The following is a 26,959-nucleotide window of genomic DNA, read 5'->3' on the forward strand; positions in this document are numbered from 1 at the left end:
CTCCCCAAAGCCTTAAATGCACCATTCTCTCTCCCTCCTCCCCAAAGCCTTAAAATTTAATGTCTTTTCTAACTAACATGAGGTAATAAAGTCTGGTGAGAGGTGATGGCTCACTCATTTTTGATTGCAAAAAAAAAATGCTTCTTCCTAATTCTGTTTCAGAAATAGCCAAACTACTGTCTCATCTGCTTATATTTACAAAAAGAGATATATTACACACAACTTCATTTAGATTATAATATCAACCTCAAGTACTTGTACCCTTATTCTTCTAATTTTATAATTCAGGATGGTTTCACAGGAACAAATTACTACACAAGACTAAAGTTTTCTAAGTAAAACTGACCCTGTCCTGCATTTTGTCCTGGAAAATACTCATCTAAAACAACTGGAGACTTAATCCACGAAAAAGCTTCAGATTCTGAATGAACATGGAAGCTGAGAACTGTAAAGTTCAAGGAGGCAAAAAAACAATGAAAGAGCACTTTCAAATCCAGCTCCTTACTTTGGCTTCCATGTGATACTTGGCATAAATCAGGTCACCGATATAGAAGCTAACTGATTTTGGAATGTATCTCGTTCTTATTGAATTAATTTCTTGATTGCTGGCTTCTTCCTCATGGTATTCAAAGAGTTTTACAAATACCCCTGTAACTCTAGACCTATGGAAAGTTTAAAATTTGAGAGATGGTAATCTGTACAGGCTAATATATATTAGGAACAGAAAAAAAAAAAAAAAAAAAAAGTCTTTTCTGTTGCATGAGACTTAGGAAACTATGGAGTGTTTTTCCGTGTAAGAAGTAAATTTATATTTATATTTTTGCTACTAAATAAACTCACCCTCTCAATCTGTTGATACAGTTTTACTTGCACAATGCCAGCAAATGTAACTGCCAGCACAGGCACTTCTGTACCCAAGAGCTTTACCCAGTTGCTGATTGTCCAGTCAAATGCTTTTTAACTGTATACTCTATCTGATGGCTCTTTTGGTGAAGTATTTTGAAAGAAGTCACAGTCCTAAACACCGCTACATCAGCAAAAGTTTCATTCATAAATCTGGGCTAAACCAAAGAACAAGCACAATCTAACCATTCAATGCATCACCTATTGTTCCCATTAGCCAGAACATTCACCCAATACTAATTTGGCCAAGACTTTGGAAATCCAAAAGAAACCCTTTAATAATTCCTTTAATCTTCTTGTTTGCTGTTGTTTAATCTGGCTGTGTCACAAACTCTCAAAAGCTTTTTGTGCTGGTATAGTTAGGCAGCTCTCAAAATACAGGACAAAATCCATCTTTTTAATGCTTTCTCCTAGGCTTCCTACATTTGTTTCCACTCTCCTTTTCTATATACCATTCTTACAGTACCGTCCAGATGGCAAAGAAGTGCTCAGTCATATTTATATAAATACAGTTTCAGACACCAGAAATTTAGACAACAAATTGCAGAGAAAATAATGAAGATTAACTTCACAGTTTACAGGTGAGGGAAATCAATCAATCTTGTAGTCTTTTGGTTTTAATTTTTTTGTACAAAAGAATAATATAATAAATTATGGTATTCTGGGAAAAACAAAACAAAACAAACAAACAAACAAACAAAACCAAAACCAAAAAACCCAAACAAACCTCCTAATACCTAACCTTTTAATCTGGAAAACACTGCAAAGTACTTGGGAAAAAAAGTACTACTGAAAGAAACAGCCTATGGACTAGCACAGTTCAGCACATTTCCACTTGTGCTGATACAGGCAGCCACTGATGTCAGGTGGGAACATGGGCTGCCTGCAGAATCCAGAGCACAACACGAAGCACCAGGCAGATCCTTCAGTGATATACACATCACCTGTTTGTTCAGCCCTATCCAGCACAGAAGAAATTCCCTAATTTACCGGTGGTTCATTTTGCACTCTCTACAATAGTTGAAAATAAAAGAAAGGACAGAAAACAGTGAGGAACTAACATCTACTGCTACCCAAATGAATTCTGGGTGACTTTATTAGCCTCTCAGTGGGAAATATTTTAGGAGAGCGCAGCTCAAATTTGTGCCTGGCGTAGTCCCATTCACATCCTGAGAGCCTAATTTAGCTCTTGTATTGTTAATGCTGTTTCACACATTACACATAGGTATCAGCACAAGTCAGGAGCAGAAACTGAATCATTGACTGTATTTGCCTAGATCCCTGTCTATGCTCCAGATGAATCACAAGCAAAAATGATTGCACGAACTGAATTTATCCAAAATTGTTAGTCTGATTTCAAATTAGCACTGAGAGGCAAGTCTACATTATTCTGACCAAACAATACAGCTTGATAGCTCATCTCTGTGTCTAATGAAGTAATGTTTGCATAATGCATGAAGTCCGATTTAGGAAAATTGAAACTGCGTTGCCTTAAAGATGGGCAGATGTTCAGTGAGCATGTGATCAAGTGACAATTTCACCCAGAGAAATTAAGACCAAGACTGAGGCAGATAAGCAATACAGGAAGAAATTTTTCATTTTGATTTATAGCGGGAAAGAAAAGAAACAGCTTGGTGATTTCAATTCTCCAATTACCAAAAGCAATAAAAATAAGAAAATGACATTATAAGACAAAACAAAATGTTTTATTACAATATAATGAACTTTATAAATTGAAAGAATATGGCTATGCCTTTCTAGAGTTCACGATTTTGATTGCCTTGTAACTCAACCTCAATCTACAGGTCTCCTATGTAATGAAAAAACCATACTGTGCATGATGCAGTGAATATGCCTTGGGGAAATATCCACCTGAAGTAGCATTTGAAAGCTCAGAACTAACAGAGTCTGATATATGGAATATGTGTAAGCAGATGGCAGTTATTTCTTTGTCTCAGTTATCCAGCACACTTTACCAAACATGAACTATTAGCCAAAGCTCACTGTCCCTCAGGTCCACTAGCTAATGTTTCCAAGATTGAACTTGAAATGCAAAATCTGAAAACAGAGGTAATTTATTAGCAGTGGGTAAACTGTGCAGCTGGAAAAAAAAAATTACAAAATCTTGGGAACAAGATTTTCTAATCTGAAAGAGACATTACAATTTTCAAGCCTCTTAGATGATTATATTCTGGGTAAAAGTAAGTTACATTAATCAATGGAAAATCAAGATAAAGGTTATTATGTACAACTGAATCAGAAAAAAGTGCAAGAGACAGGAAAGGTGACAAATAGGTATCACTTGCAGAGGTTACCAGGTAGAGAGACATAAACCCAATACTACTATTGAGCCTGAGATTTTCCACATTCAACACAATTGTGAAAGTTAATTTCCAGGCAGCTTCTTTTGAATTTTTCAGTTGTATCTCTAACAATATTTCTCTGTAATACCTAAGGTGTTTAAATAAAACACATCCAAAACTCTATGGTCAAAATTCTCTGCTTCTGCATCGTATGCAAAAAGCTAAAAATAGTTACCAAACCATTTTTCTCTCACAAAATTTCTTCAGCATTCAAGGCCTGAAAATGTCATTTGTGGAAGTAGTGAGAGAGACACAAGTTTCTGAAGGAGACAGTAGCTTTAAGGGTAGAAAATTATTTGTCCAACACAATATGTAGCAGAACCACTTGCATCTTACAAGAGCAATGAAAAGCAGCTGCACAAGACAGAGGTGGAGAGAGCTTTGAGGAAGATGCCCCTGAAAACATGCAAAGAACCTCGGATATCACTATTTTGGACCACATAAAAGGCCCTTTTCCAGATCAAGAAAGGACTAAATGAAGACTATGGTGATTTAAAAGGAGAAAAGTTTATGCTGTTAGCAAAAGCATGGAGATACTGTGATACAGATACACCCCTGCAGTCTGTAGACTTTTTTAACTGCAGAAACAAAGCATTTGTTTTATTCTTCAGTTCTGCAGATATACCTTTTCTGTACCAGAAAAAGTGTGTCTTAGAGTACTTAAGAGTTAAGGGACACTATATTCACAAAAGAAGCTTGAAATGAAATTAAATACAATTCTATAAACATTTTTCATCAATGAGATAATAAGGGAAATTATGTCCAATTACACTGATGACAAGATCTCTTGTGGAAAAAAATAAGGTATGTAGGTTTTATTCATTGTAAGAACAGTGTGCAAAATGAAGGGCATTGTTCTGATATTCAAAGAACACTGGTGATTTTTTTTTACCAACCAAAAAATCTTACAGAAACATGAAGACCCTTTTGTGACCCAATTAGGGGTTGCATGGGGTCTCATTGTATTCAGATGTTCCTTCCTAAGTACAAGTCCATTTATAATGCCACTGAAATCACTCTACAGTTTGTGTGATGCCTGGGCCTGCATTACCAAAAGTTCACACTGTGAAAGTTTACCAAAAAAATTACATTAGGACTGGTTGATTATTTATGGATCCAATCAGCAACATTCATTTGCTTCTTGGGTAAATCCACCACTGAAAGAACTCAGGAAGGCTAAACTCTCAAAACCATGCAGGAATCCAATAAACAGGTTGACACAAAAGTAATTACTCTTTCATGGAGAAATCACAAAAAGTTCTAGCTCTAAAATTAATGTTGTTAAATGCTTGACCACTCAAACCCCAAAATGGTTTAGGCAAAGAGACCCTTAATTTACTCTCAAATAATTCAATACACTTTGCAGCAATTTAGCCACAGCTTTTCTGAATTAACTTTCCCAAATGTTGTCAATAAAGTGAAGCTGTGTAGGCTTGGATAGACAAGGAAGACAACTGTTACTTTCTAAAGAATCTGGAGGAATGCATATACTCACACTAAAGCCTATGATCATCAGGCCCAAGAAATGGGTTATTGAAGTGGGAGAAATCAAGCATAAGAACCAGCATCAGGCTGGAAAGTAGTTTTTTCCCAGACTTTGTACAAAGGTCAATTCAATTCAATTCATTTGCTCAAAGATGAGGTAGATACTGGAGCACTGTTCAGCTATGGAAAATACATTCAGTTCACTTGTTCTCTGAGCTTATTTTGCTATGCTCATTGCTGAGCAGATCAGATATTTCATTTTCCTGAAAGAAAATTAAGGATTTGTTATACAGCTTTTGAAACAACACTAAGGCTAAGTCAACCATATTTGACAATATGCTTGGATCCTGATAAAACAGACAAGAAAGCAGAAGATCAGCCCACTACTCCAAAGACTAGTGACAGAAACTATCATTGCTCCAAGAAGCAAACAGGGTGTCCTGCCAATGTAGTCAGTTTTACCAATAAGTATTTTACTGCTGCACACCAAAGTACACAAGCTTCATTACAGAAAAATGAACATTATGCTAGTCCATCACATTGCACCTCTAACTAAAGTAGCCTAAGGGCTTTATCTAAGCATCTATCAGCTAGGTCATATTTTAGTTACACAAAGCTGGGCTCTAGAGGAGACCAAAATTAGAAGCTGCCAAGATGATACAAGAAGAAAATTGATCCATGCTCATTTTTTCCCATCCAGCTTCTTCCTTTCCAGTCAGTTTCACTTCTGAGATTATATTAGCCTCTTAAAAGCTCCGTGGTGGAACAGAAGTCATAAATAGATTCAAATTTCATCTTATTACCACTACATCCCAGAAACATTTTCATAGTGAAGCAATGACTGTCAGAGCTTGAAGAATGAAGAATTAGTCTGTATGTGATATGATTTTGATTTATCAGCAAAAATCCATGCAGCTTAGAAGTTTTCTATAATTATACCTTTTTATTATTAATTATCCAAATTTAATGACAGAATATAAATATGCTCTAGAAAAAAGAATAGTATATTGATCATAATCTAGTAAAATGTTTAAATGTATGATAACTTATTCCTTGTAAGTGAACAGACCCACTCCAACTAAAATTTAATCCAAGAGCTGAGTGTTCACTTAGGTTACAGAGCAAATAAGAAGCTTGTAAATTTGGAAGGAAAAATAAAAACAACCTAAGGCATGCCATTATTTCACAGATGTTATGAACTCATCAACTGGAAAACTCACCCATCAAAAATAACAGAAACCACCTTCCTACATAGTTGTTTTACAAATTGATTAAGCAAAACAGTGAGATACAGTTAGAAAAAAAACACTCCAAGTAAAAAACAAACAACAGGATACCAGGCTTATACTCAAATGGTGTATTGCAGCATTACCTTTGGGAAGACACCTCTAAAGGAAATATTAGGAGCTACACAGTGAGGTGGAAAACAGCTGAAATCTGGATTTAAATTAGCTTTGCCTTATTATGGGAAGAGTCCCCAAGTAATGATCCTACGATTGCAGAGGCTCTGGCATAGTTTAACTATCAAGACATAGAGTCTAAAAATATGCAAGAAATTCAGACTTAATTATTAGCGCTGAATAATATTTTAGCCAAGTCTCCACATCAAAACTACTCTTTTAAATACCCATCATGTCTAGGGGAGAAGCAAAATGAGCACGTGGGGACTTTGAAGTTCAAAGAAGTCTATCAATATATTAAGGGGCACAATAGAGGAAAGATTGCTTTTACTCTACAACATTTAACTGAACAAAAGGAAATACAGCATCCGTACAGACATATGACATAGCCTAGAAAGTGGACACAAAAAAATGTAGAGACAAAGCACACAAAAGAGACACTCTATGAAATACCTTTACACATTACAGGAGAGCTAAGAGTTGAGCATGCACCCAGCAGACAACCAATTATTAGTTTTATGAAGAGTTAGGTACAGTTTTTATATTTGCTTTGCACACTATCTTTTCAACACACTTTCTGTAGAGCTTTATTAAAATGAGAGTCTTACTAGATACAACAGATATAATAAGAATACTTCTTATTCTTCCTTCAAGAGCAACTTGTGCTGCAGAATCAGATTGCTGTAGCTACTCAGTTAAGATTATATCTAAGTACTCCCAAACACACAGACTTTGCTGCTGCTGAGATTTTAGGCTATGTAATCTTAGTTTATTTACATTTCTACCTCACGAAACTACTTCTAGGGGATTTTTGTCTTCCCATCACTCACATCTGATTCCCATTTTGCATACTGACATGGTCTTCTTTTTCTGTTGTTTTATACACAAGGCAGTACTGCTTGTCTGTATGAAAACAGGCTAGAGTAAGACACATTAAGACCTAAGTTTTATAAAGCAACTTATAAACCCTTTCTATTGTTGACAAGAACTGAGTTGCTGAAAAGAACTTAAGCATGGATTTTAATGTAAAAGCGTATGTTTTCTGGACACCATCTTGAATGGCATGTGATTAAAACAAATACACTAAGATTCTGAACAGCAGTGGAAGCATAGTCATTTTGATTACAGATATAACAATTTTTAAAAATAAAAAAGACATGGAATATTCATGTGGAATATTGCAATAGATATGACTATTGCATCCTACAAGTGAGGGTCTCCAATTACATTGTAACATGACATGGCAAGTTGAAGATTTCTGCAACTTACTTTTTGAGTGCTTAAAACCAGGAAAAAGAGATATAATACACATACAGGCAGACTTAATTAATCTCAAAACGCCTATGTGTCACCTACTTTTAAAACAACCACTTTATGCTCATCTCCTATTATAGTTTTGATAAAGGACAGGCATCAAGATAATTATACAACAGATGGGGTTTATCTGCTAAAAAGCCACCCTAAAAATTTTGAACAGGTATTCAAATAACTCAGACTCTTAAATCTCAATATATTCTTGTCTAGTATCAATCATTCCTGTCTTTTCATAACAGAATGCCATAATCCAAAATGCTGAAATTTTTCAAAGCCACTTGAGAAGTGGCCCAAAGAAGTCTTCCACCTCACAAACAAGGACAAGCCATCACCTGATTTATCCTGAAAACGACTTTCTGTTGTCAACAAAGATCTTATAATGATGAGTCTCTAATAGAAGAGTATCTACATTGCCTTCTCACTGTCACTCCTATTTTTTCTCAAAATCTGGAGGTTCTAAATAGATATTTTTGAAAGTCACTAGAAAATTAATCACTGGTAAGGCCTTTAGGGCTAGTGCCATAAACCCCCTGCAAACATCTGGAATGCAGGGTCAGGGGTATATTCCTGTGAATTACGCCATCTTTGTCACAGAGAGTATTGGCTTCTCTTGACTGCAAGCCTTTTTGAAAGAATCTCTAACCTTCTTCCCCTCGTGGCACTTCCAGCCTTAGTCTGAGAGGGTTTATTTTTCCTCAGGACTGCAAGTTTTCACATATAATTCATCTAAGGTTAACTTTGCTGTATGTAGGTGTCTGGTGTCGACTGCCTTTTCCCTGACTGTTAAAGAAACAATGAGATATTAATATTCAGACTCAAGTCTAATCATAATTACAGGAAAGTGATTGACATCTGAAAAGTTTTGCTTACAAAATTGGCATGAACATTCAACTGAACAGTTGTTGAATAGATAACTTAGAGAAAATTTTTTTACTTCCTAGGTTTCACCTGCAGGATGAAAAGCAGTGATGAAAACTCATAAGAAAATATACCTGTAGAGTCTGATCTCTAGAGAAGCTCCACATGATTTTTCCTCAGAAGTGCTAAAAATTAAGAAAAAAAGTGATAGAGCTAAGGGCTAAGTTTGGAAGTATGCAGCAGGGAGGTCCTCCTAGTACATGTTGATGATCTTACTCTTGAAATAGAAGAGATGGAAACCATTGTATTCATCTTTCTTTTTGCTCAATCAATGACCACCTCAGTGTTTTCTGCACCCATGCTCCAGTTCACAGGCTAGTTCACAGGCTACATGAAAACTTCGTACAGAGAAATAAATACATTTTTAATTATTATATTTAATTCCAGAATGTCTTTAACTTGTTTTTTCTTCAGTAGAGCACCACAGAACTATTGCATACTGTAGTCAAACAGTTGAAATAACACAAATGGGGGGAAAGTAAAATCTCAATCAGTTCTGACACTGGAGAGAAACATTATCATACAGCACCATACCTTTGTAGGCTTATTTCCCATCTTCATTGTAAATTTGAGACTGCAAGCTTGTTTATGCTCTCTCATGGTAAGTTTGGGCAAACTTCAAAGTAGCATCAGAAACTGAGTTTTTGGGAAAAGATTTGCTACGTTTGAGAGCCTGATGTTATTCTCCCATATTGACAATTAGGTTTGAGAACAGAAGTACAACTCAAAAGTTCTTAGATAGTTCAGATCCAGTTTGAGTGAGATATATTAACCACAAGCCTCTATTAAACAAGGTCTATTTCTATTTAAAAAATTAAATCTAGCTCTAAGCAGACTTGAGCCCTTAAAACTTCAGTTACCTACATATTGTATTTCATCATTGTTTTAATTTTCATTCTATCCCTACAGTTTATAAGTAGGTTTTTTTCAGCTGCAACCAACAACTATCTCCATAAACTCACTAACTCTCCTAATAACACCATTTCCTATCAAAGAGACACAGTATGCATTTTTTAAGTTGCTATCTTGGTGCATTTTTCCATCATAGGGTCAAAATATCCCATCAACATAAAGCTAATGAATAAGTAAACTAGTCGTGTTTTGACTGTATCATCATTATCTTCCAGGAACCACTGATTCCTTCTATTACTTTTCCTTCTTCCTACCAGAAGTCTTTCCAATCAAATGTTTTATTATTATTCCACATACATTCCAAGTACTCAAAAATTCTACTTACAACCTAGTTCAGGGTGGCACAGAGAAAAAAAAAAGACTGACAATAAGCCTCCTTACTGTTGTCCCCATTGCTTTTGCACAGAGTAGTCATTCCTAGAACATACATAACTGCAAGTCAGAAGACTGCAAGAAGAATAGATCTTCAGATAAATCAATAAATCATTCCCTGGAAAAGCCATTTTCGTACACAGCTGGGGAAGGGCAAGATAATTAGCTATTTATTAGTTCAAGAATGGAGCAGATACTCCCATTGCTTGACATTCGGTGCTTCACATGAAATATGAGCAACACATTTCACACTCTTTGAATATGTGGCCAACTTGTTCCCAGCACATAATTTGTTCTGTCTTAACTCGAAAGATTTCCCATTTCCCATTGCCCTTGCTCTGCTTCTTGCACAGGAGTCTCTGACCACCCAGGATTTGACATGCTGCAATAATTTACATCCTCCCACATACACAGGTAAAACCAAACAATCATGCTGAAATAACACCTTTCAAATAAAAGGAGCTTTTGTTCAAAAAATATAGAACATAGATGCATTTATTAGATTTATATGTGGCCATTGTACACAGCAGCCTTTGAATGCCATTGCAAACAAGAGAAATTCATTACTTTGATGAGGTTATTTTAAGAAAATTAAATAAATTAAGGTATTAACAGGTCGTCCATTTCCAAATTGTATTAAAAAAAAAAAAAAATCAGACTAGTTTACTAAGAGGAATACTGTGCTGAATTAAAACTAGAAGCTGTTCAAGCAGCCACATTAATATGTATCTCTATAGGTACATAAACATCCAGCTTGCTTTCTAAATCTGAATGTGTTGCTGCAGAGCTGAGGAATGTCCTGGAGTTAAGAAGACCACAACTGAAGAACTGTTCTGTTTTGCTGGGTTCACACCTGTCACACTGCAACTCAGACTTTTTAGTTTTTCCAGCCTTTGCATGTGTGGAACAGCTCTGTATAACTTCTTCAAAATCATTCCATAAGGCTCAAGATTGTTGATAACTCAGTGAAAGACAAGTAAACACTGAAGAGATTATGAATTTCAAATAAACTGATAGTATGTGATGACTCTCATTAACTCTAGATTAAGAAGCTCTGGATATTTGATTGACTCAAAGCATTAATTGAAGAATTTTCTTCACAATAGCTTTGCTTATTTTTTCCCAAGATATCTGTTTTGCTATTCAAGATCTACTAGCATTTTGTTGTAGACAACACAAAGCATAATATTGCTAATAGATCTGTTCTTTCCTTGAAGAGAAACAAAAGAGTGATGTGAAAAGCAGACCTATAGATGAAAACTGAACTAAATCAGCAGTCAAAACAACTGATCCCAGTGGTATTCATTGCCTTTTACAAAAACTAGTATTGACACCAAAGCAATAAAATAAAAATCTTTGTTAGGAGGTCACTTACCATATTTATTGATGATACAGGACCAATGCTGTTGACATAAATGTCAACATCAATAACTGTTGGTTTTACTGTGGAGAAAAAAAAATAAAAGTATTATTTTGCAGAAAACACATGTAATTATTTTAAATATTTTCTACTCCAGTAACTGCAAAATCTACTCTTCGGTAAGAACTACTGAGAAAAAAAGATTATGTATTTTTCAGGAAGACAAGGTTCTTTTCCTCCTACCCAACAAAAAATTTCCATAAATTACAGCCTGTACCACTTTATCATCATGATCCCCATTTATCTCAGAAGCAATTTGTTAAGAGACTTTCAGTGCTCAGCACAGTGGCTCAAAGTCAAAAATTAGATGACTGACATGAAACTAGAAACAATGCAGCATGTCACTTTTCCCCATTGCCTCAATATGCAGATCTTTTAGCATGGTTGTTCCACACCAAAAATATTTTTCCAGATTTTCTCATCTCATCAGTCCTGAAATCAACCTAATTTAGAATATAACCACTATGAAATCCATTTAGCTAAACCTAAGCAACTCTTCTCCTTTCAATTTAGACTTACTGTCTTCATCCCATGTTGTCTCTGCATTCATATATTCAAGGGTTTTTAAAATTTGGTTTGGTGTATCCAATCCAAGTTTCTCATGAGATCTTCCATGTTTTCAGACTTCCAGGATTTAATAAGCCAGGACAAGCTCTGTAATCCTTTCTTTACTAAGGTTATTATAATTCATCTTCCTTTCCATCTTCATCTTTGGTGTCAGAATATTATTCAGATAATTTAACCAATGATGTAGCCTAATGCTAAAATAATGCCACTCTTACACCAAAGGGGTATTATATTTTTTTTACTTACACTTTCCTCCTTCTGACTCCCCAGGGTATACATTGATCCCTAAACTGAGATCTGAATTGGTGTTTTAGTTTCTCCAGTGCTGGCTGACACAAAAGTATACATCCTGTCCAAGCCTAAATATTCAGAACTGATGCAAACTTGGCCCCTGTAGGCCAACAACTTCTGTTAGACATCTCCCTTTCCCATAGAGGCACCTTACCTTCTCCCATGGTCTTCAAATAACACCTGAGAGCAATTCAAACTGTCTCTGGTTTGGATGTGGAACTATACTGAACTAGGGTATTTCTAACACCAGTCCCCAAGCACCCTAAAACTAAGATGCAGGTACATCAACCACTCAAAACTCAAAAGGTGTTTTTGCAGGGAAGCTACTGAGCAGGGAAGTGAGGAAGAGTAAAATAATATGGTTCTGTGGGAAGCTTATCTCAGGTGGATAACAGTCAATTTGTCTAAATCTTAAGAAGCCATCCAGCACACAGCTGTAGACAGGAATCTCCATGGGCACTTCACATGAAAAGATGACCTTTTGCCTGCATCCTCCAAATTTCAGATTGTCCATGAGATACCATGGAGTTTTAAAGTGCCTGAAAAGCTAGATGGTTCTGGAAAAAATAGGCAGGCTGCCTTGTTATGTAAGACTTTGTTATGAACATATTATTAGGAAGAATAGCTCTAATGATGAAAAAACAGACATTAAATTGGGTAAAAACAGTGGTTAAAGATCACAACCATTCTAATTCATTAAGCACCATACCCTTCTTTGACTGCATTGGGTCAGAACATCCACGGTTTCAAGCCGTCTGAAGTACTGGCTTATAAACTCAGACCTTCCCTTCAGGAAAAGAAAATCTGAACTCAGCTGAACAAGCAAAACTGATTAATGCAAGTCTAATTGTACCCAGCTAATAACTAAATAGGAGTCTAGCAGCTTCTGGTAATGAGACTTGCCTGAAAACGCAGTAATAAATGTCATTACATAGGAATTGGTAATAGCAGGGAACTACAGCTAGCTCTTTTACCAAGATAGCATACAAGGAATAAAGAGTTCTGATCCTTTTATGGCTTATGCACATATTTAGCTGGAAGTTCAGCATTAAGGAGTTCTCGTGAACAATAATGGGACAAGACTTCGTGATGCAAATTGGAACAAAACTGAATCTTAGCAGGCTTGAGGACAAAGTTCAGGACCAGAACACAATACTTGGAATTCATTTTTGTTTAATCATTGCAGTTAAGTACATTGAAAAGATTATGAGATGATGATTTCTCTGAAATATGCTGGGCCATGTTCTCTTCCAGAACAAAAAAATGAAACACTGGTTGTTAATGATAGAGAATGTGGTCTAATCTTGAAACAGAAGAAAGCTAAGCAGCAGCAACTTCTTATCTCAAAATATATCAGCATCTAACATCAGACATTCCCAGTGGAATTCAAATTAAAAATAAATTATATAAAAATACACAAACAGATAAACTATTATATATATATATATATAAATTACAGCTACAAAAAAACCCTGAAAGCTTCCTTAAATGCTATTTTGTTTTCCCAGGCAGAGGCAGAAAATACAACTATAATACAATCGTATGGTAAATACATGTTTAGGTTTTGAAAGAAAAGACAGAAGAATACAGTTCTTGTTGCATGTGGTCTCTCACTGATATAAACATATCAGTTCATATAAACTGGCAGAACTATCCAATGTAGATTTTAATTAGTTATCATAGGAATGTAATTCAAAATACCAAACATAATGAGGCAAACATTTTAGGATTATTTCATTCAAAATTCATTATTAAATATAACTAAGTCTTAGAATCATCATGTTGTTCTTTCCAGAACTCACCCTTCACAAGTCTTCAAAATAAATTGAGTTTCATGAAAGTTGACCATTTATGACTCATAAATGGTTACATTACCAATTATTTCAAAACCTGTTCAGTTTTCCTGTATACTAGATGCTGCTGTGAGCACAGCTCACGGACTGATTTAAGCCATGCATAGAGTTGCTGAGATGCAGGAAGAACCTTTTTACTTGCACTAAAAAAGTCCTCACTGTCTTGTTTGACTAATAGAAGTGTTAATGCCTCACTAAATATTTGCACAAAGATTACAAACTAGTACTCAGCTCCACTACCATTTTGCTGGCATCAGCTCTAAATAGTTCTAAAGAGCTGTCAGAAACTTAGAAAAACTACTGGCAAAACTATGTGTATATCTCATGCAGGAGAGAATTAAAGGCTGTCATCAAATATACCAACCTTCTCAAAGTTTTCTGAAATACTCTTTAATATATAGTTAACCATCTTTTAACTATCCCTAAAAGACAATGTAAACATTTCAAGTCACTGCAGCATTACAGGGCTACACAGTGCTGTCTTCAATTGGAACTTCAGTCAGTTCAAAGGACTCACGGGAGCTGTGAGGTCAGTGCTGCCTTCAAAGCTCACTTGAGAAAATAGGTGAATATTTAAGTGGTTAATCTAAAGTTAGGTCAGGAATGCCTGGACAGCAATAAAACACAGAAAGAGACAGGATAATGCCCTCATCACTAATACCCATGCAGGCCAACTATAGGATTTGTGTAGTCCTGCATAAAATATCTATATATCCTGCATGTAGTGTCCTGCATTATAGAGCTTGAAGCCCACTAAAATCCCTCTTGGACACATGTCAGTCAAAAACTCGACAGATAAATCAGGGGAAGTTTAAAACACTTGAGGAAATGAAGAAAGGGATTGTTATACAATTTCATATGTTATGTAGGGAAAAAAAAATTGCAATAAGCTCCTGACATTTTATTATCCTTATTTAGTACTTCAAACTATCCTGTCCTTTTAAAATATCTCTTAATTTTTGATAGATCTCTGCTATTCAGAGTTGATGTTTATTTCATGGATGATATCACTTTGCTTGCTTTCCACAGAGGGTTTCCTCCACATTTAAGGTTTGTCCAAATAGCATTTATGCTCCTGCACAAATCATAAGTATTTAGAAGTATTTTAAAATTTTAATGTTTAGAAGTGTTTTTATTGGAAGCTGATTTAAAAATGAGTAGAACTAGCTCTGCTCTCATAAACTTAAATATATATTTTTTGTGAGAGTTAACCTTTCTTATGTTCTTCAAGCAACACCCAAGTCTAAATTATTTTTTCACTGAAAACAGAAGTTGTAAAAAATGTTACAGATCAATATGTGCATATTTATAGAAGCAAAGCAATTAGCATGAGATTTTTTGAAGGGATGCAATCACATAACAAACACAATGTGAGCTCTGCTCCAGCCACTTAAATTCTGCCTAAGTTCAACAAGACTTCTGAATGCAGAAGTCTAACAAGATTGGCTCTACACTAATGAGATATTTTTTTAATTACTTTATAACGATATTTTACATTATCTCATTAGCACAAAGATTGTTATTTTTAAATTGGGATAAAGCTGAAACAAATCATTACAAATCAGTTATTGGTAACCATAGTAGGAGTGATTACACTGCTAATGTTTACTTTGCGTTAGTGATAAAGACTATTAATATTTTTCTACATGACCTTATAGGTGACATCTAATTACCTGGTTTTTCCTGTTAAACAAACTGCTAACAAGTCACTTCTCAGGGGTAACTGTGGCCATCCAGAACTTCTGTATTTTAGGACATATTATTGAAAAAAGAAAGGAAACAGGTAGTGTTGAGACCTGGAGGTTCCATCCCTGGAGGTCTTTATAAGATGTGTAAATGTGGCACTGAGGGACACGGTTTAGTGGTGTTTTAGGTTTACAGCTGGACTCTGATCTGAAGGTCTTTTCCAACCTAAATTATTCTGTGATGATCTACAATCTTATGAATGCACCAGTGAGGAAAATAAAAAAGACTGATTCTTCCTTCATAGAAAAGAATGGTCTTGAACAGAAAGAGGTCAAAGCCCTCTACCTGCTATACAGAATGAAACTCTGATAGAACTGTTATCTCAATGTTTTATGATCAAACTACCAAAACAGGACTGCAAATGAAAATCAAAAGGATAATTAAGAACTAGGTGCATGTTTGAAAGGAAATTTGGATGACAGTAGTACCAGGATGAGAACAGAGTCTTCTGAAAAACGTGTTTAATTCACATGCTCGGTTTTGGGCCCATTCTGTCCAGAAGCATGAATGGCAGCAAGCACATAAATGGACTCTGTCAATTAACTATGAAACACTTTTATTCTTCGTATCCCACAGTCACCATCAATCAGCCTTCAGCACTTTTATCTTCCATCAATCTTTCCCTAACACATAAGCTTTCATTTTTTCCAGTACTATGCTCTTTCAGATGAAACTATAGATCTTAATGGTTAGATAGGTCTTACCATCAGTCCCTGAAGTTTCCATTTATTTTACTTATATTCATAGGAGCCGTCAGTTCCTAATCATAAGACTGAACAATAATAGATTTTTTCTTGCAGAATGTAACAAGCAGCAACCAAGCTCTGGATGAACAAAAGCAGTCATAAGAAAATCATACAATTGCAAAAAATAGCAACAATACTTCAAAATAATATATGCAGAAAGTTTTCCTTGTTTAAAGATGATGGAATAGGGTTTTTGTGCCACGACTTCAGAATGGCAACTATAGCCCTGTACATCTGTCCAATTTACAAACACTTGCTCAGAATTCTATTTAATAATAATAATAAATACTTCTAAAGATACTTCTACACTTAGTGGAAGCAGAGTAGTCTAGCAAATTGCAGAAGAAAGGGAAGAGAAGAAAGTAATTTAAGGAATTTTCTTGTGCAATTAATATCTCAGGCTTTTCCTGACTTTTAACCTAACTTTCCATGTTAGGTTAATCCACGGCATCCCAAAAGTCTGTGCTCTCAATCACCTTCCTCTCAGAATTCCTTGGTGAAGTTGTGGAAAAGAAGAGAACACAAGAAGTATCAGCTGCTACATTTAGTTTTGAATCTGACAGTTTAGATGGAGAGTTTGGCAAACATAAGCTGTCAAAAAACTTTTCTACTTACAGTAGCTCTCTAGAAAAATATTCAGCCTGAGCTCATATGAAGCCATTATAGCAAACAATTGCTGTCAGGAAAAAAAACTCTAAATAGGAGTTACCTGTGTAAATGTATTATTTATATTCCCCAAAAGAAGGTCCATTAGGTCAATAAGTACTTGGATAATCTTTCCAATACAAAACCAGTACATTTTTCTCAACTCAACAGACCATATACAAGTACTGAAAAGATAAAAGTTACCATTATAAATGAGACAAAATAGAAGTTTTATCTGCAAAGAATTTCATTACTTGGGTTAAATTATGAGATTAGCTATGGAAAAATAAAGTGTTTGAATACTGAAATATTTCTATTTCTATTGAAGTACTGTTAAGCTTCAAATTAAAGTGTTGTTTTCCAGCATTTTATCTGAAGTAGATGTTCTATAAAAAAGAAGAGAAAAAGAAAAAAAAATTGAACTTGTTAAATAATAACAAATAAAACCATACTGTTGTGAGGTTTTTTAAGCAGAAGTATCACACTGGAGGGCTTCAGGATCACTGCATTGGAATAAAACTTCTCTACATAGTCTCATACTCTTTATCATGATGCATTAAGTGTGAGTGAAGGATGAGTAAGAAGCAGGGGGTTCCCCTGACAGATAAGAAGCTGTGAATTAAAGCAGGTCAGCAAACAATGTGAGAATTTCCCCTTTACTCAGCTCCATGGTTAAGCGATTAGACAAGCATAATGTAGGAATGAAAAAACTCACTGTCAACACCCTATCCTAATCAAAAATGTTCCCATAATGGATTTTGAAAGAGCCAATGTCTGATGCACTCTACTGGCACAACACCAGGACTAGGTGGCTCAGGATGCAACCAAGCTATCTGTTTATGTCATGTTTTAAAACTCAACCATGGATTACAGTTTTTGAAATCTAAAACTGGGACTTTAGAGAGGCCACAGAGTGCTTTACTCAGTGATTACCCTTGCTCTTCATATTCTAGAGATGTTCATGGCAAAGACTGGAGAAGAAGTACTGAAGATGCTTGACAATTAGAACTGCAGACTATCAAGAAATCCCTTCTATCTACCCACTTAGTTCTCATTTGCTCTGAATAGCAACCCTTTCCTCAGTTCTATCGTTCTCCTCACATACGTGGGCTCATAAATAATACATGGGAGGTGACTGGCACTAAAAAAGTCTTCATATGCTTACTCATGGAAATGGACAGTTAATAGATTTCCAACTTGTTGGCTGAATCAGAATACAAATTTTTTGAAATAAAGACATCACTTTTCCTCTCCCAAAAGAAAAGAATGGGAAGTATCAATGAGAACAGCTAAAATATTCCTGATTTTTTTTTATTATATTTTTCAAGTTCTGATCTCCCACTATATGCAGCCCTGTTTCCTAGCTGGCTCTTAGCCAAAGCACTCCACATCCTCCCCAATGGGTTATTCAAGTTTTCTTCTTCCATATAAACTTAAATTACATTAATTTCCACAAACTCAAATTACACTGATTTCCAAATCTTCTGTTGTGCCCGGTCCTACAGAAGCTGGATCCAGGACTATGTCTTTCTGCTCCTGAGTGTTGCTGTAATACAAACAAAGTTATTCCCTCTTACCTTCCCAGTGTGTACTACCTATACCCATTGGTTAACTCTCCAGCTACATCTGTCTATAATCAATCCCCAAGTGACAACTGTCTCTCTCACTGCTTGCTCTTATGTCTGACATTGCCTCCTGTAGGCTAACACAAAATAAGACTTACAAAAGAAAGTAGTAATTTGACCTCCCATGACAGCTTACAGCTTTCTCTATGCTATGATCAGAGGCATATTGTGAGGTAATAAGCAACCCTTTGTCACCACACACAGCGAAACCTTGCTGGAGGTAATTTTATTAACAGTATCAGGTGTGGCAATCAGCAGCTAGCAAAAATAACTTCACAGCCACAGTGGTAACAGCCTACAGTACACATCTGTGTTCATTTATGTGTGGCCTGCTAGGAAGACAGGTCACGCAGAGGAAAGGTTTTGATACAGCCTCAGAACTCGAGGTTTTCATTAGTATTGTGCTTGAAAATGCACATAAAAAAGCAGCAGACTGGAAGTTATGCCCGCTCACCCGACAGATCTTGCATACACTGAGAAACTGCCTAAAATTAGTTACAGAGAGAAGTTTCAACTGCTTGGGAAGAGAGCTGCTGTTAAAAGCTGCCAAGCCAGTACAGTAAAGCATGTCAGACTAAACTTGCTCTTCTCTGCTGACACAAAGGAGCCCACCTATATCTACCAGCTACACTTGTACAAACAGCTGGCTGTGAGACTGCTCTCATCTTCAGAAATTTCCCTAGTGGTTATAAGGACACTTAAGGAGCAAAGCAAACCATCTGGATTCTCACAACAGCTGGAACTGCCAGAGTCAGAATGTGCATAGGCATTAAATTAGGGGGTGGATGTATGCATGCATATACGTATACATATGCATATAGACATATATGTGAATACACTCTCCTACTTCACAGTAAACTTTTTTTGGCTTATAGACACATGATAAATACAGAGGATCACTACAGGCTGCAAAGGAAAATCTTGTTATAGCAGTATAATCAAAAAGGAGGGAAAAGCAAGCATCATAAACCAAGTGCTAGAAAAGATAGGGAAAATAAATGTATACAATAAACTAAAACATTTAAACAAGAGTTCTATTGCATTAAGAATGGAATTCAGTCTTTGGAGTTCTGGCTGACTGTTATAAAAAGTATATGTCAAAAAACCTGCTGTCAGATAAAGAGGTCTGAGCCACAGAAATATCTGTCTCATAACTTTCTCTTCTTTTTATGACCACATTTTACTTCCAGTTTCCCTAGGTAGTTTGAGGGTATAGTCCCTTCTAGTTGTTTTTTCTCTTACCAGAATTATTGTGCTCCTGCCTCTCAAATGGAAATAAACTGAAAGTATTAAACTTTCCCTGGCAACAGTATAAGTAACTGCAAAGACCACTGGTAGAGACTGAAATGGAGGGAAAATCATGTCTATGTTTTTTCCTATTATTTTTAGGTGTTTTTTTTAAGTGCTGAAGCAGAAATTTATCCTTTTCTTAACACCACCCGCTCACATTCAGAACACCATGGGGAAAGGCAGTGAACAACAGTTCTATCTGTTTGTACCTAGCAAGCATGTGTAACTTTTTATTCTAATCCTTTTGTGTTCTGGGAGCTGAGGAAAGGGCAGATAATCACAGGAAGTCTGGAGAGCACCTGGCCAGACTGTACGATGTATGTTTTAGAATATCTTTTGCACTAAAATTAGACTGCTGAGGTACTTGACTGTTAGAGATGCTCAGGGAACAGCTTTGTTCTCTAAAATTACTGCTGACAGAAAATGTTTTCTTTCACATTAGCAGGTTGAGATAAAGATGGAAGCTTGGAGTTCAGCTCAGTGCATGAACTAATCTTGGCATTACTATAGCCTTGTCATCACTGAAATTTTGGCCCACATTAGCTACTGCTTCTTAATGAACAAGAGGTAAAAAGAACTTCTCTTTCAGTAAGCAAGACAGCTACTGAAAGTGTGCTGTTAAGACTCAATGCTCTGAGCCTGGTCTAGGGTAAATTCTTTTCCCTGTTGCTACTAATGTCACATTTCAGAAACGTGACTTTTATCATGGGCAAAATGACTTTCACAGTGAAAGGAAAAGCACATTATCTTCCACATGTAAAGCTCACTCAGGGAATGTGATTGGCAAAACTTTCATTTTGAAAAAATACACTGATAGAAACTTTCTGTTGTTTCTGTTGTTTAAGACAAACTCCATTCCATATGAAGATAAGCATGAAAGAGTGTAGGGTAATAAAGGTAGCTTTTATTTTCCAGGACTCCATTGTGGACTAACCTATTCCTCAGGGAAGGTGAGAGGGAAGGTTTCATTACAGTAAACTAACTTGTCCTATGATACAGCCCATTTGCTTACAGGGAGTGTTGTACAAACATTAAGGACCTAAGGTGTAGCTGACTACGTGTTAGACCTGGATTTAACTGGGACCTTCTAAGCAGAAACACAGTTCAGTTGCCAGGGTAAGTCAGCCATCTAGTTTGGAGGTTAACATTTTTCCAGATGGAAAGGAAGATTTGCTTGTATGTGAGGCACCAGTCAGCAGTTTAGTGAAGTTGGATACAATGTCTGAGTCTCTAGCATTCCCTTCATGTTCTTCTTGACAAATGCAGCACCTCCTCAGCTTCAAAAGGTCAGTGTTATTTATCTGCATCAAAGGTAGAAAAGGAAGAGGGACCAGCAAGGTAAGCAAAGGTGAACTAACTTCTCTACCATCTGAACAACACTAAGCTTAATTTCTGAAACAGCCAAATTCCTGTTAAAAAGAAATGTGTCCTAGAACTAAGATCCTAGACAGATAGGTATAGCTGAGAACTGTAAAATCTCTGATACAATATATAGAGAGCTTTTTTTTTTTTTTTTTCTAAAGAGTAACTCCTTTCTCTAAAATGGGATTATGAATGTTTTTTGAGAGACAAAAGGAATTATTTTGGTAGCAGTGATCTTCCGGTGCTCTAGGATATGTCTGACCTCTACTGATTCTACAGCAAGTGACACAGGGATTTTGAATGATTACTTTGCCCCACATAGGAATAACATAATTTACTTTGCCTGAAGTCAGTGATCTGAGAATGTGGTAAAATAAAAGCATTGAGAATATCTTCCAAATGTTGATAGGGGTGGGGAACTGCATTAAAGCACTTCTCCATCAGATAGTAAAGAATTAAAGAGCAGCTAAATATAGTATGACAAACTACGAAGAGAGCTAAATGTCACTCAGTGTTAAAAACTGATATATCTATCAAATATGATCTTTGCAAAGACTATGGAAAATCAAAATAACAGCTATGATTAAAAAAACCAACACAAAAACTTTCATATCACTGTATAGGGTTTTTTTTTCTGAAACTGTTGTAGCTGATGAGATGCTAATAGTGGTAAGGCTGCATACACACAGATGACTCTTACTTCCCTCTCAAATCACTCAAAGGGATCACCTAGAAAGTGTGTAAATACATATGCCATCAGCAAACAGTAATTTCACTTATAAACAGTAGTAGGAATTCTCCTTCCAGTGTCTTTAAAAATTTAGGAAAAAAAATTATGAGTTGAGTTTCCCCATTCCTCATTCATTCTGAGGTATACACATGATGCATCACAAATTATCTCTGATTTCTCTCAGGCTTACGTTGAACAAACTGAACAGCAGTTGTGTTGCAGCCATTCTGATCTAAGGATGTAAACAAGGCAAACAGAACATAACCACAAAAGGTAAAAAAATACTGGTTTGAAATGTGCAACAACATCATGATATAAAGTACATATTAATAAATAGCTCTGAATGGCTATATGCAGGTATCCACTGACTCTTATCTAAATTGTATACCTATATGTAGTAGTACTGCCCACAAGACACTTCCATCCTATCCAGATTTATTTTGGAGACAAGACGCCTGCTGGGTTGGAGAAGAAAATCTCTTGAAGTTGCCCTATACACAGGCAAATCCTAGTGCTGTCTTCTCAGCATTAAGAATATATAAAATTTGTGATCATATCTTGAAGGAGGTAGATGCACATTCTTTTCTTGCTGTGGCCTAGTTTTTGAATACACTGGGTGTTTGATTGCTGCTCAGAGCATGGGTTTTTGACACGCATGGATTAGATGACAAAAGAGATTAAGTACGTTCCTAACCCTGCCAAAGATCTGCTGAATCCCTCAGAGCTAGCTCTTCCAGATCTCTGCTCAGACTCTATGCAAGTAAACCAGAGTTTAGCACCCTAAATGAGCACATCTTGCCATAAGAATTAGCATTTTTAAAAATACTGACTTAGATATGTACTTCAGAAAAACAAACAAATAAACAAACTTGAATCTTCACTTTCCTAGACATTTATGCATACTCACCAAAATATAACATAATGTCTTTCCTACACCCATAGATGCTTTTCTTCAATGTGCAGAAAGGAGTACTTACTTCCAATATCTGGCCGTAGCTTTTTGTCATACTCTCTCAACAGCTTGTTTAATATGAGAGTCACATCTGTGTCTTGTGTTTTTGGAGCTAAAACCCATTTTTGGTTAGTTGTTCCATCTTCATATTCATCCTCTTCAACCTTTCTAGAACTGCAATAACAAATCAAACAGGTAGGTATTATTTTACATAACCCAAATCTGAAGCTACATTCTGGGTATATCTCCACACTCATCTGAAGAAGTCTGAGATATCTCAGTTAGATTTGAATATCTACCCAGCCTTAGGTTGGTTTTGCAACAGGATGTTCTCATTAACAGTTGATTATCTGTGGATGGGACACTTGCTTAGAAATTGTTTTGTCAGTGTCTCAAAAAATTATACTCTAGAAGTTAATAGAATTACCAGAGTAGTATTTTCTATCTTGTATTTTAACCAAACTATCCTGACTAGTTAGCTTACAGTATACTCTTATGAAGACATCTTATGAACATCTGCGTTATTATTTTATTAATACATCAAGACAACTGATTCATCTCTTGCACAAAAGCTAATAAGAGTATTAAAAATTCACATCTTTTAATACCTCCTGATCATTTTATCCTATTAATAAATTATTATATTCTCAGTGCCTGAATTTCAGAGTATAATGTATGACAAGGCTTAGAATTAAAAGCTTGCTCCTTGAATTAAAGATGGATTATCACAAGCACACAAATACACTGCATAAATTAATCTGAACTTCCTTCTAGTTTCACTGACATTTTTATAAAAAAAAAAGCACTACATTGTCACATCAAGAATTGCATCCTCTTTCCTTCAATAGGTGGAGTATATTTATTTTCAGTCTACGCCAACATAAATGAGGTAAAACTACAGTTTGCACAGAAGCCACAGCTAAAGCTGTTTTCACACAAGAGTAATTTCATTTCTGCAGCTCCTTGTGCAGTAACAGTAAAATGTTGATTTGAAGATGTATCTTTTGGTATCTTAGAAACCAAACCTGTTTGATGTCTCTCAGAGGAGAAAATCTATGACAGTTAAACTGAGATGAAGTTATCAGGAGAAAAGATAACCTCCATGGTGGAGCCTACAAACTACAGTAATCATGTGCTGCTTCAGCCTGCAATTGCTCTGGTGATATGATAATATTTTGCATCCTTTTTACACAAATGTCAATAATTATGTAAGGTGCAAAGCAATGAAGAATGAGAGGCACCAGCCTTGCTTATTCTTGGGATGTGCTACACACGTCAGAGAAACTCTTTTCTCTCTCTGCCCTCTCCTCTGTATGGCACTGGTGTCTTTTATAGTATCTCAGATGTCTATAAGACTTGATACACTCTATAATAACAGAAACAAATGAGTACAAGCATAAAAATTTAATCACAGATCATCATCGACCCTCAAAATTGCCTGTGGACCACCATTCAAGCATTTAATGAAACTTTTAATTGAAACAGCTCTACAGCCAATACATCCCCAAAGATTAGCCATGAATCACTTAAGATGACCTCACAAACTGAAATTGCTGTAGGTACAATTTCTTTATAAAAATAATTTTGAAATGTGGCCCCTGAAGATTTTCTACAGAGGGAAGTAATATAACCAAGTTGCAGAAAACTTAGGGAAAATCTTGAGTGGACAAGCATTCCTTCTCCATGAGTTTGTTTTGTTTTAAAGTGGGTTGTTTGTTTTTTGTGGTTTTTTTTTGCAAAATTTAAAAAATAATTTTAAATTTGGGGGAGAGGGGGAAATTAATGAGAAGTCTTATGTTTTAATACTGCAGTTACAGAACTATTGTCAAAGAATAACCACCTACAAACATACATGATTGATAGTTCAGAGCTGAAACCCTTCAATGGTGTTCAATTGCTGATAGGAAAGCAGCACACATCATACTGTCATCTAGGTCTTCTGCTGCACTCACCACAACTCCACTGGAGATGTTCAGCCTGCATGTGGAAATCTGAACAGAACTCAGGTAGGACTGAGATTCCCTTTCCAGGGAGCTGCTTCTTTAAAGCCACTCACCAGTAAGACTCTAAGCTCTAGCAGACCTTTCAAATCCCCTCACTCTAGCAGCTTGTTTCCTAGAAAGTACTTCCAGACGATGTAATTCCTACCTGCTTTCCAGAGCAAGACTGGGGGTGTGAGAGATTTCACAATGAATCAGACTAATACACTAGATGCACATTTTACAAGGCATTTTGCTTTCCTCTTTCAGAGTTTGCTGTTTCATTTCCCTTGCTTGCCTCAACACAATTAGGCTCCATGAAGGCACCTGAGGTTGCATTTTAACCTATAGCCTTACTGGTAACAACCAAATTCCCAGCATATTCCTGCTATCTACAGAAAAAAGAGTGGGTGTATGTCAGGTCTTTCTCAAAATTGGGAGGAAGAAGGGCTCTACACTTCCTTCACTCTCCTCAGAAACTACCAGTTTTAATCCAGTGAGGACACAGAGAGGAGGCAGTGCATAAACTGCAAAAGAAGAAGCCTGGAAACCCCTGAGAGGCTGCGGGGAAAGGGTTTGTTTCCTGCAACACGTGTGCCCAGGACTTGCTCTGGGGGCTGGCGTGAGCAGCCTCCAGTTCCTGGGAGGATTAAGGAGAGAGATGACACTCGGGTGTGGAGCTTACCCGAGGGAAGGGAAGGGAAGGGAAGGGAAGGGAAGGGAAGGGAAGGGAAGGGAAGGGAAGGGAAGGGAAGGGAAGGGAAGGGAAGGGAAGGGAAGGGAAGGGAAGGGAAGGGAAGGGAAGGGAAGGGAAGGGAAGGGGCCACTTCGCACGCCTGCAGTCCGGTTTGTGGAAATTTCTGCGGGGGATGCTGAGGTGACACCTTTGACAGGGTTACGAAGCAGGAACCTTTCTTCCCCTGGACAACCATCGGGACCAAAGTCGAGCCTTGTCCAAAAAGTCACGGCAGCAGCTGCCGGCTGTCCCCCTCTGGCCCCTCACTGCCCGCTGTACCGGAGCCCCGCCGGGGTGGCCCATCCCGCCCCTGAGGCAGGTGCTTGGGGTTCCCCGGCTCAGCCCCGCTCGGGGGAAGCCGTCACTGCAGCCAACCACCGAGGCACCAGGACACCCCCACCCCGGCACCCCCAGTTACTCCCGGGTGCCGGATTATTCTTCCCCCGGCTGCTCTCTCCATCTTGACGCCGGCCCCATCCGCAAGGTCCCCGGGAATGGGGCAGGAAGGGAAGCCAGGGCTGCCGGCCGCCCCGAGCCGTGAGGAGAGCCTGGCAGCCGCCGGAGAGGGAAAACTTTCTACCAGGTCGGGTCGGGACAGAGCCCTCACGGGTGACCTCGGGCTTCACGAGGACCGGGGAGGCAGAGCAGTGGGGCCGTGGCTCCGGCAGCGGGGCTGAAGCTGACCGGGGAGCAAGGCGGAACCCGTGGAGGGAGCGGGGGAAGCCGCGTTTGGGAATAAACCCCCGGCACGGCGCGGGGGAGTGGGGGAAGAGCCCGCTGTCCTTCCCGGGAGCTGAGTATTTTGTAAACTCCGGCGAGCGGGACTCCAGCCCACAAACCCCGGTGCGAGGAGAGATGAGGTGGAGGGATGCGAAGGGAGTGCGGACTTACCAGGCGTGAAACACTGAGAGGAGGAAGAAAACCGGCAGGAGCTTAGCGGACATGATCTGGGCAGCGCTGGCCAGGTGAGAGGTGCGGCAGGATGAAGGAAATGTTGCAGGATGTTCACATGAAAGGGAGAATGAGGCAATGAGGTGAAGCTCTTAGCCTCTCTTCCTCCGTATTCTCAGCTTTATACCCTGAAGAAAATATCCCCTTTCACACTGCTCCAGGAGGGGAGGAGGGAGGCGAAAAGAAAAAGGAGAGGAGGGGAGGGGAAGGGAAAAAAAAAAAAAAAAAAAAAAAAAAGTGGGACGAGGGGGAAATCCCCAGCGGAGAGGCTGCCAGGGCCAGGTATAAATCAGGCTCCACGGGCTGACAGGTGTTCAGCGGGCACCGACTGCAGCGCTTCCCCCTTCCTGGCAATCAGCAGCCGGGAGCAGCGGCGCGGCCCCTTCCGCTCCCCCGGCT

The 26,959-nt window shown here is 37.5% G+C and overlaps 1 protein-coding gene across 2 annotated transcripts in view; it reads right to left on the reverse strand.

Annotated features, from left to right (window-relative positions):
- Positions 1-26,553, reverse strand: part of GABRG3 (gamma-aminobutyric acid type A receptor gamma3 subunit) — a 296,684-nt gene extending 270,131 nt beyond the window's left edge. For both annotated transcript variants that reach the window (XM_008498082.1, XM_008498083.1), the window contains exons 1-3: positions 26,501-26,553; positions 22,920-23,068; positions 11,043-11,110 (exon numbers count right to left, since the gene is read on the reverse strand). In XM_008498082.1, the coding sequence (XP_008496304.1) occupies positions 11,043-11,110; positions 22,920-23,068; positions 26,501-26,553 (270 nt within the window). The remainder of the gene's footprint in view (positions 1-11,042; positions 11,111-22,919; positions 23,069-26,500) is intronic.
- Positions 26,554-26,959: the final 406 nt, after the last annotated feature.

This window comes from Calypte anna, chromosome 1, assembly GCF_003957555.1.
Source record: "Calypte anna isolate BGI_N300 chromosome 1, bCalAnn1_v1.p, whole genome shotgun sequence".
NCBI lineage: Eukaryota > Metazoa > Chordata > Aves > Apodiformes > Trochilidae > Calypte > Calypte anna.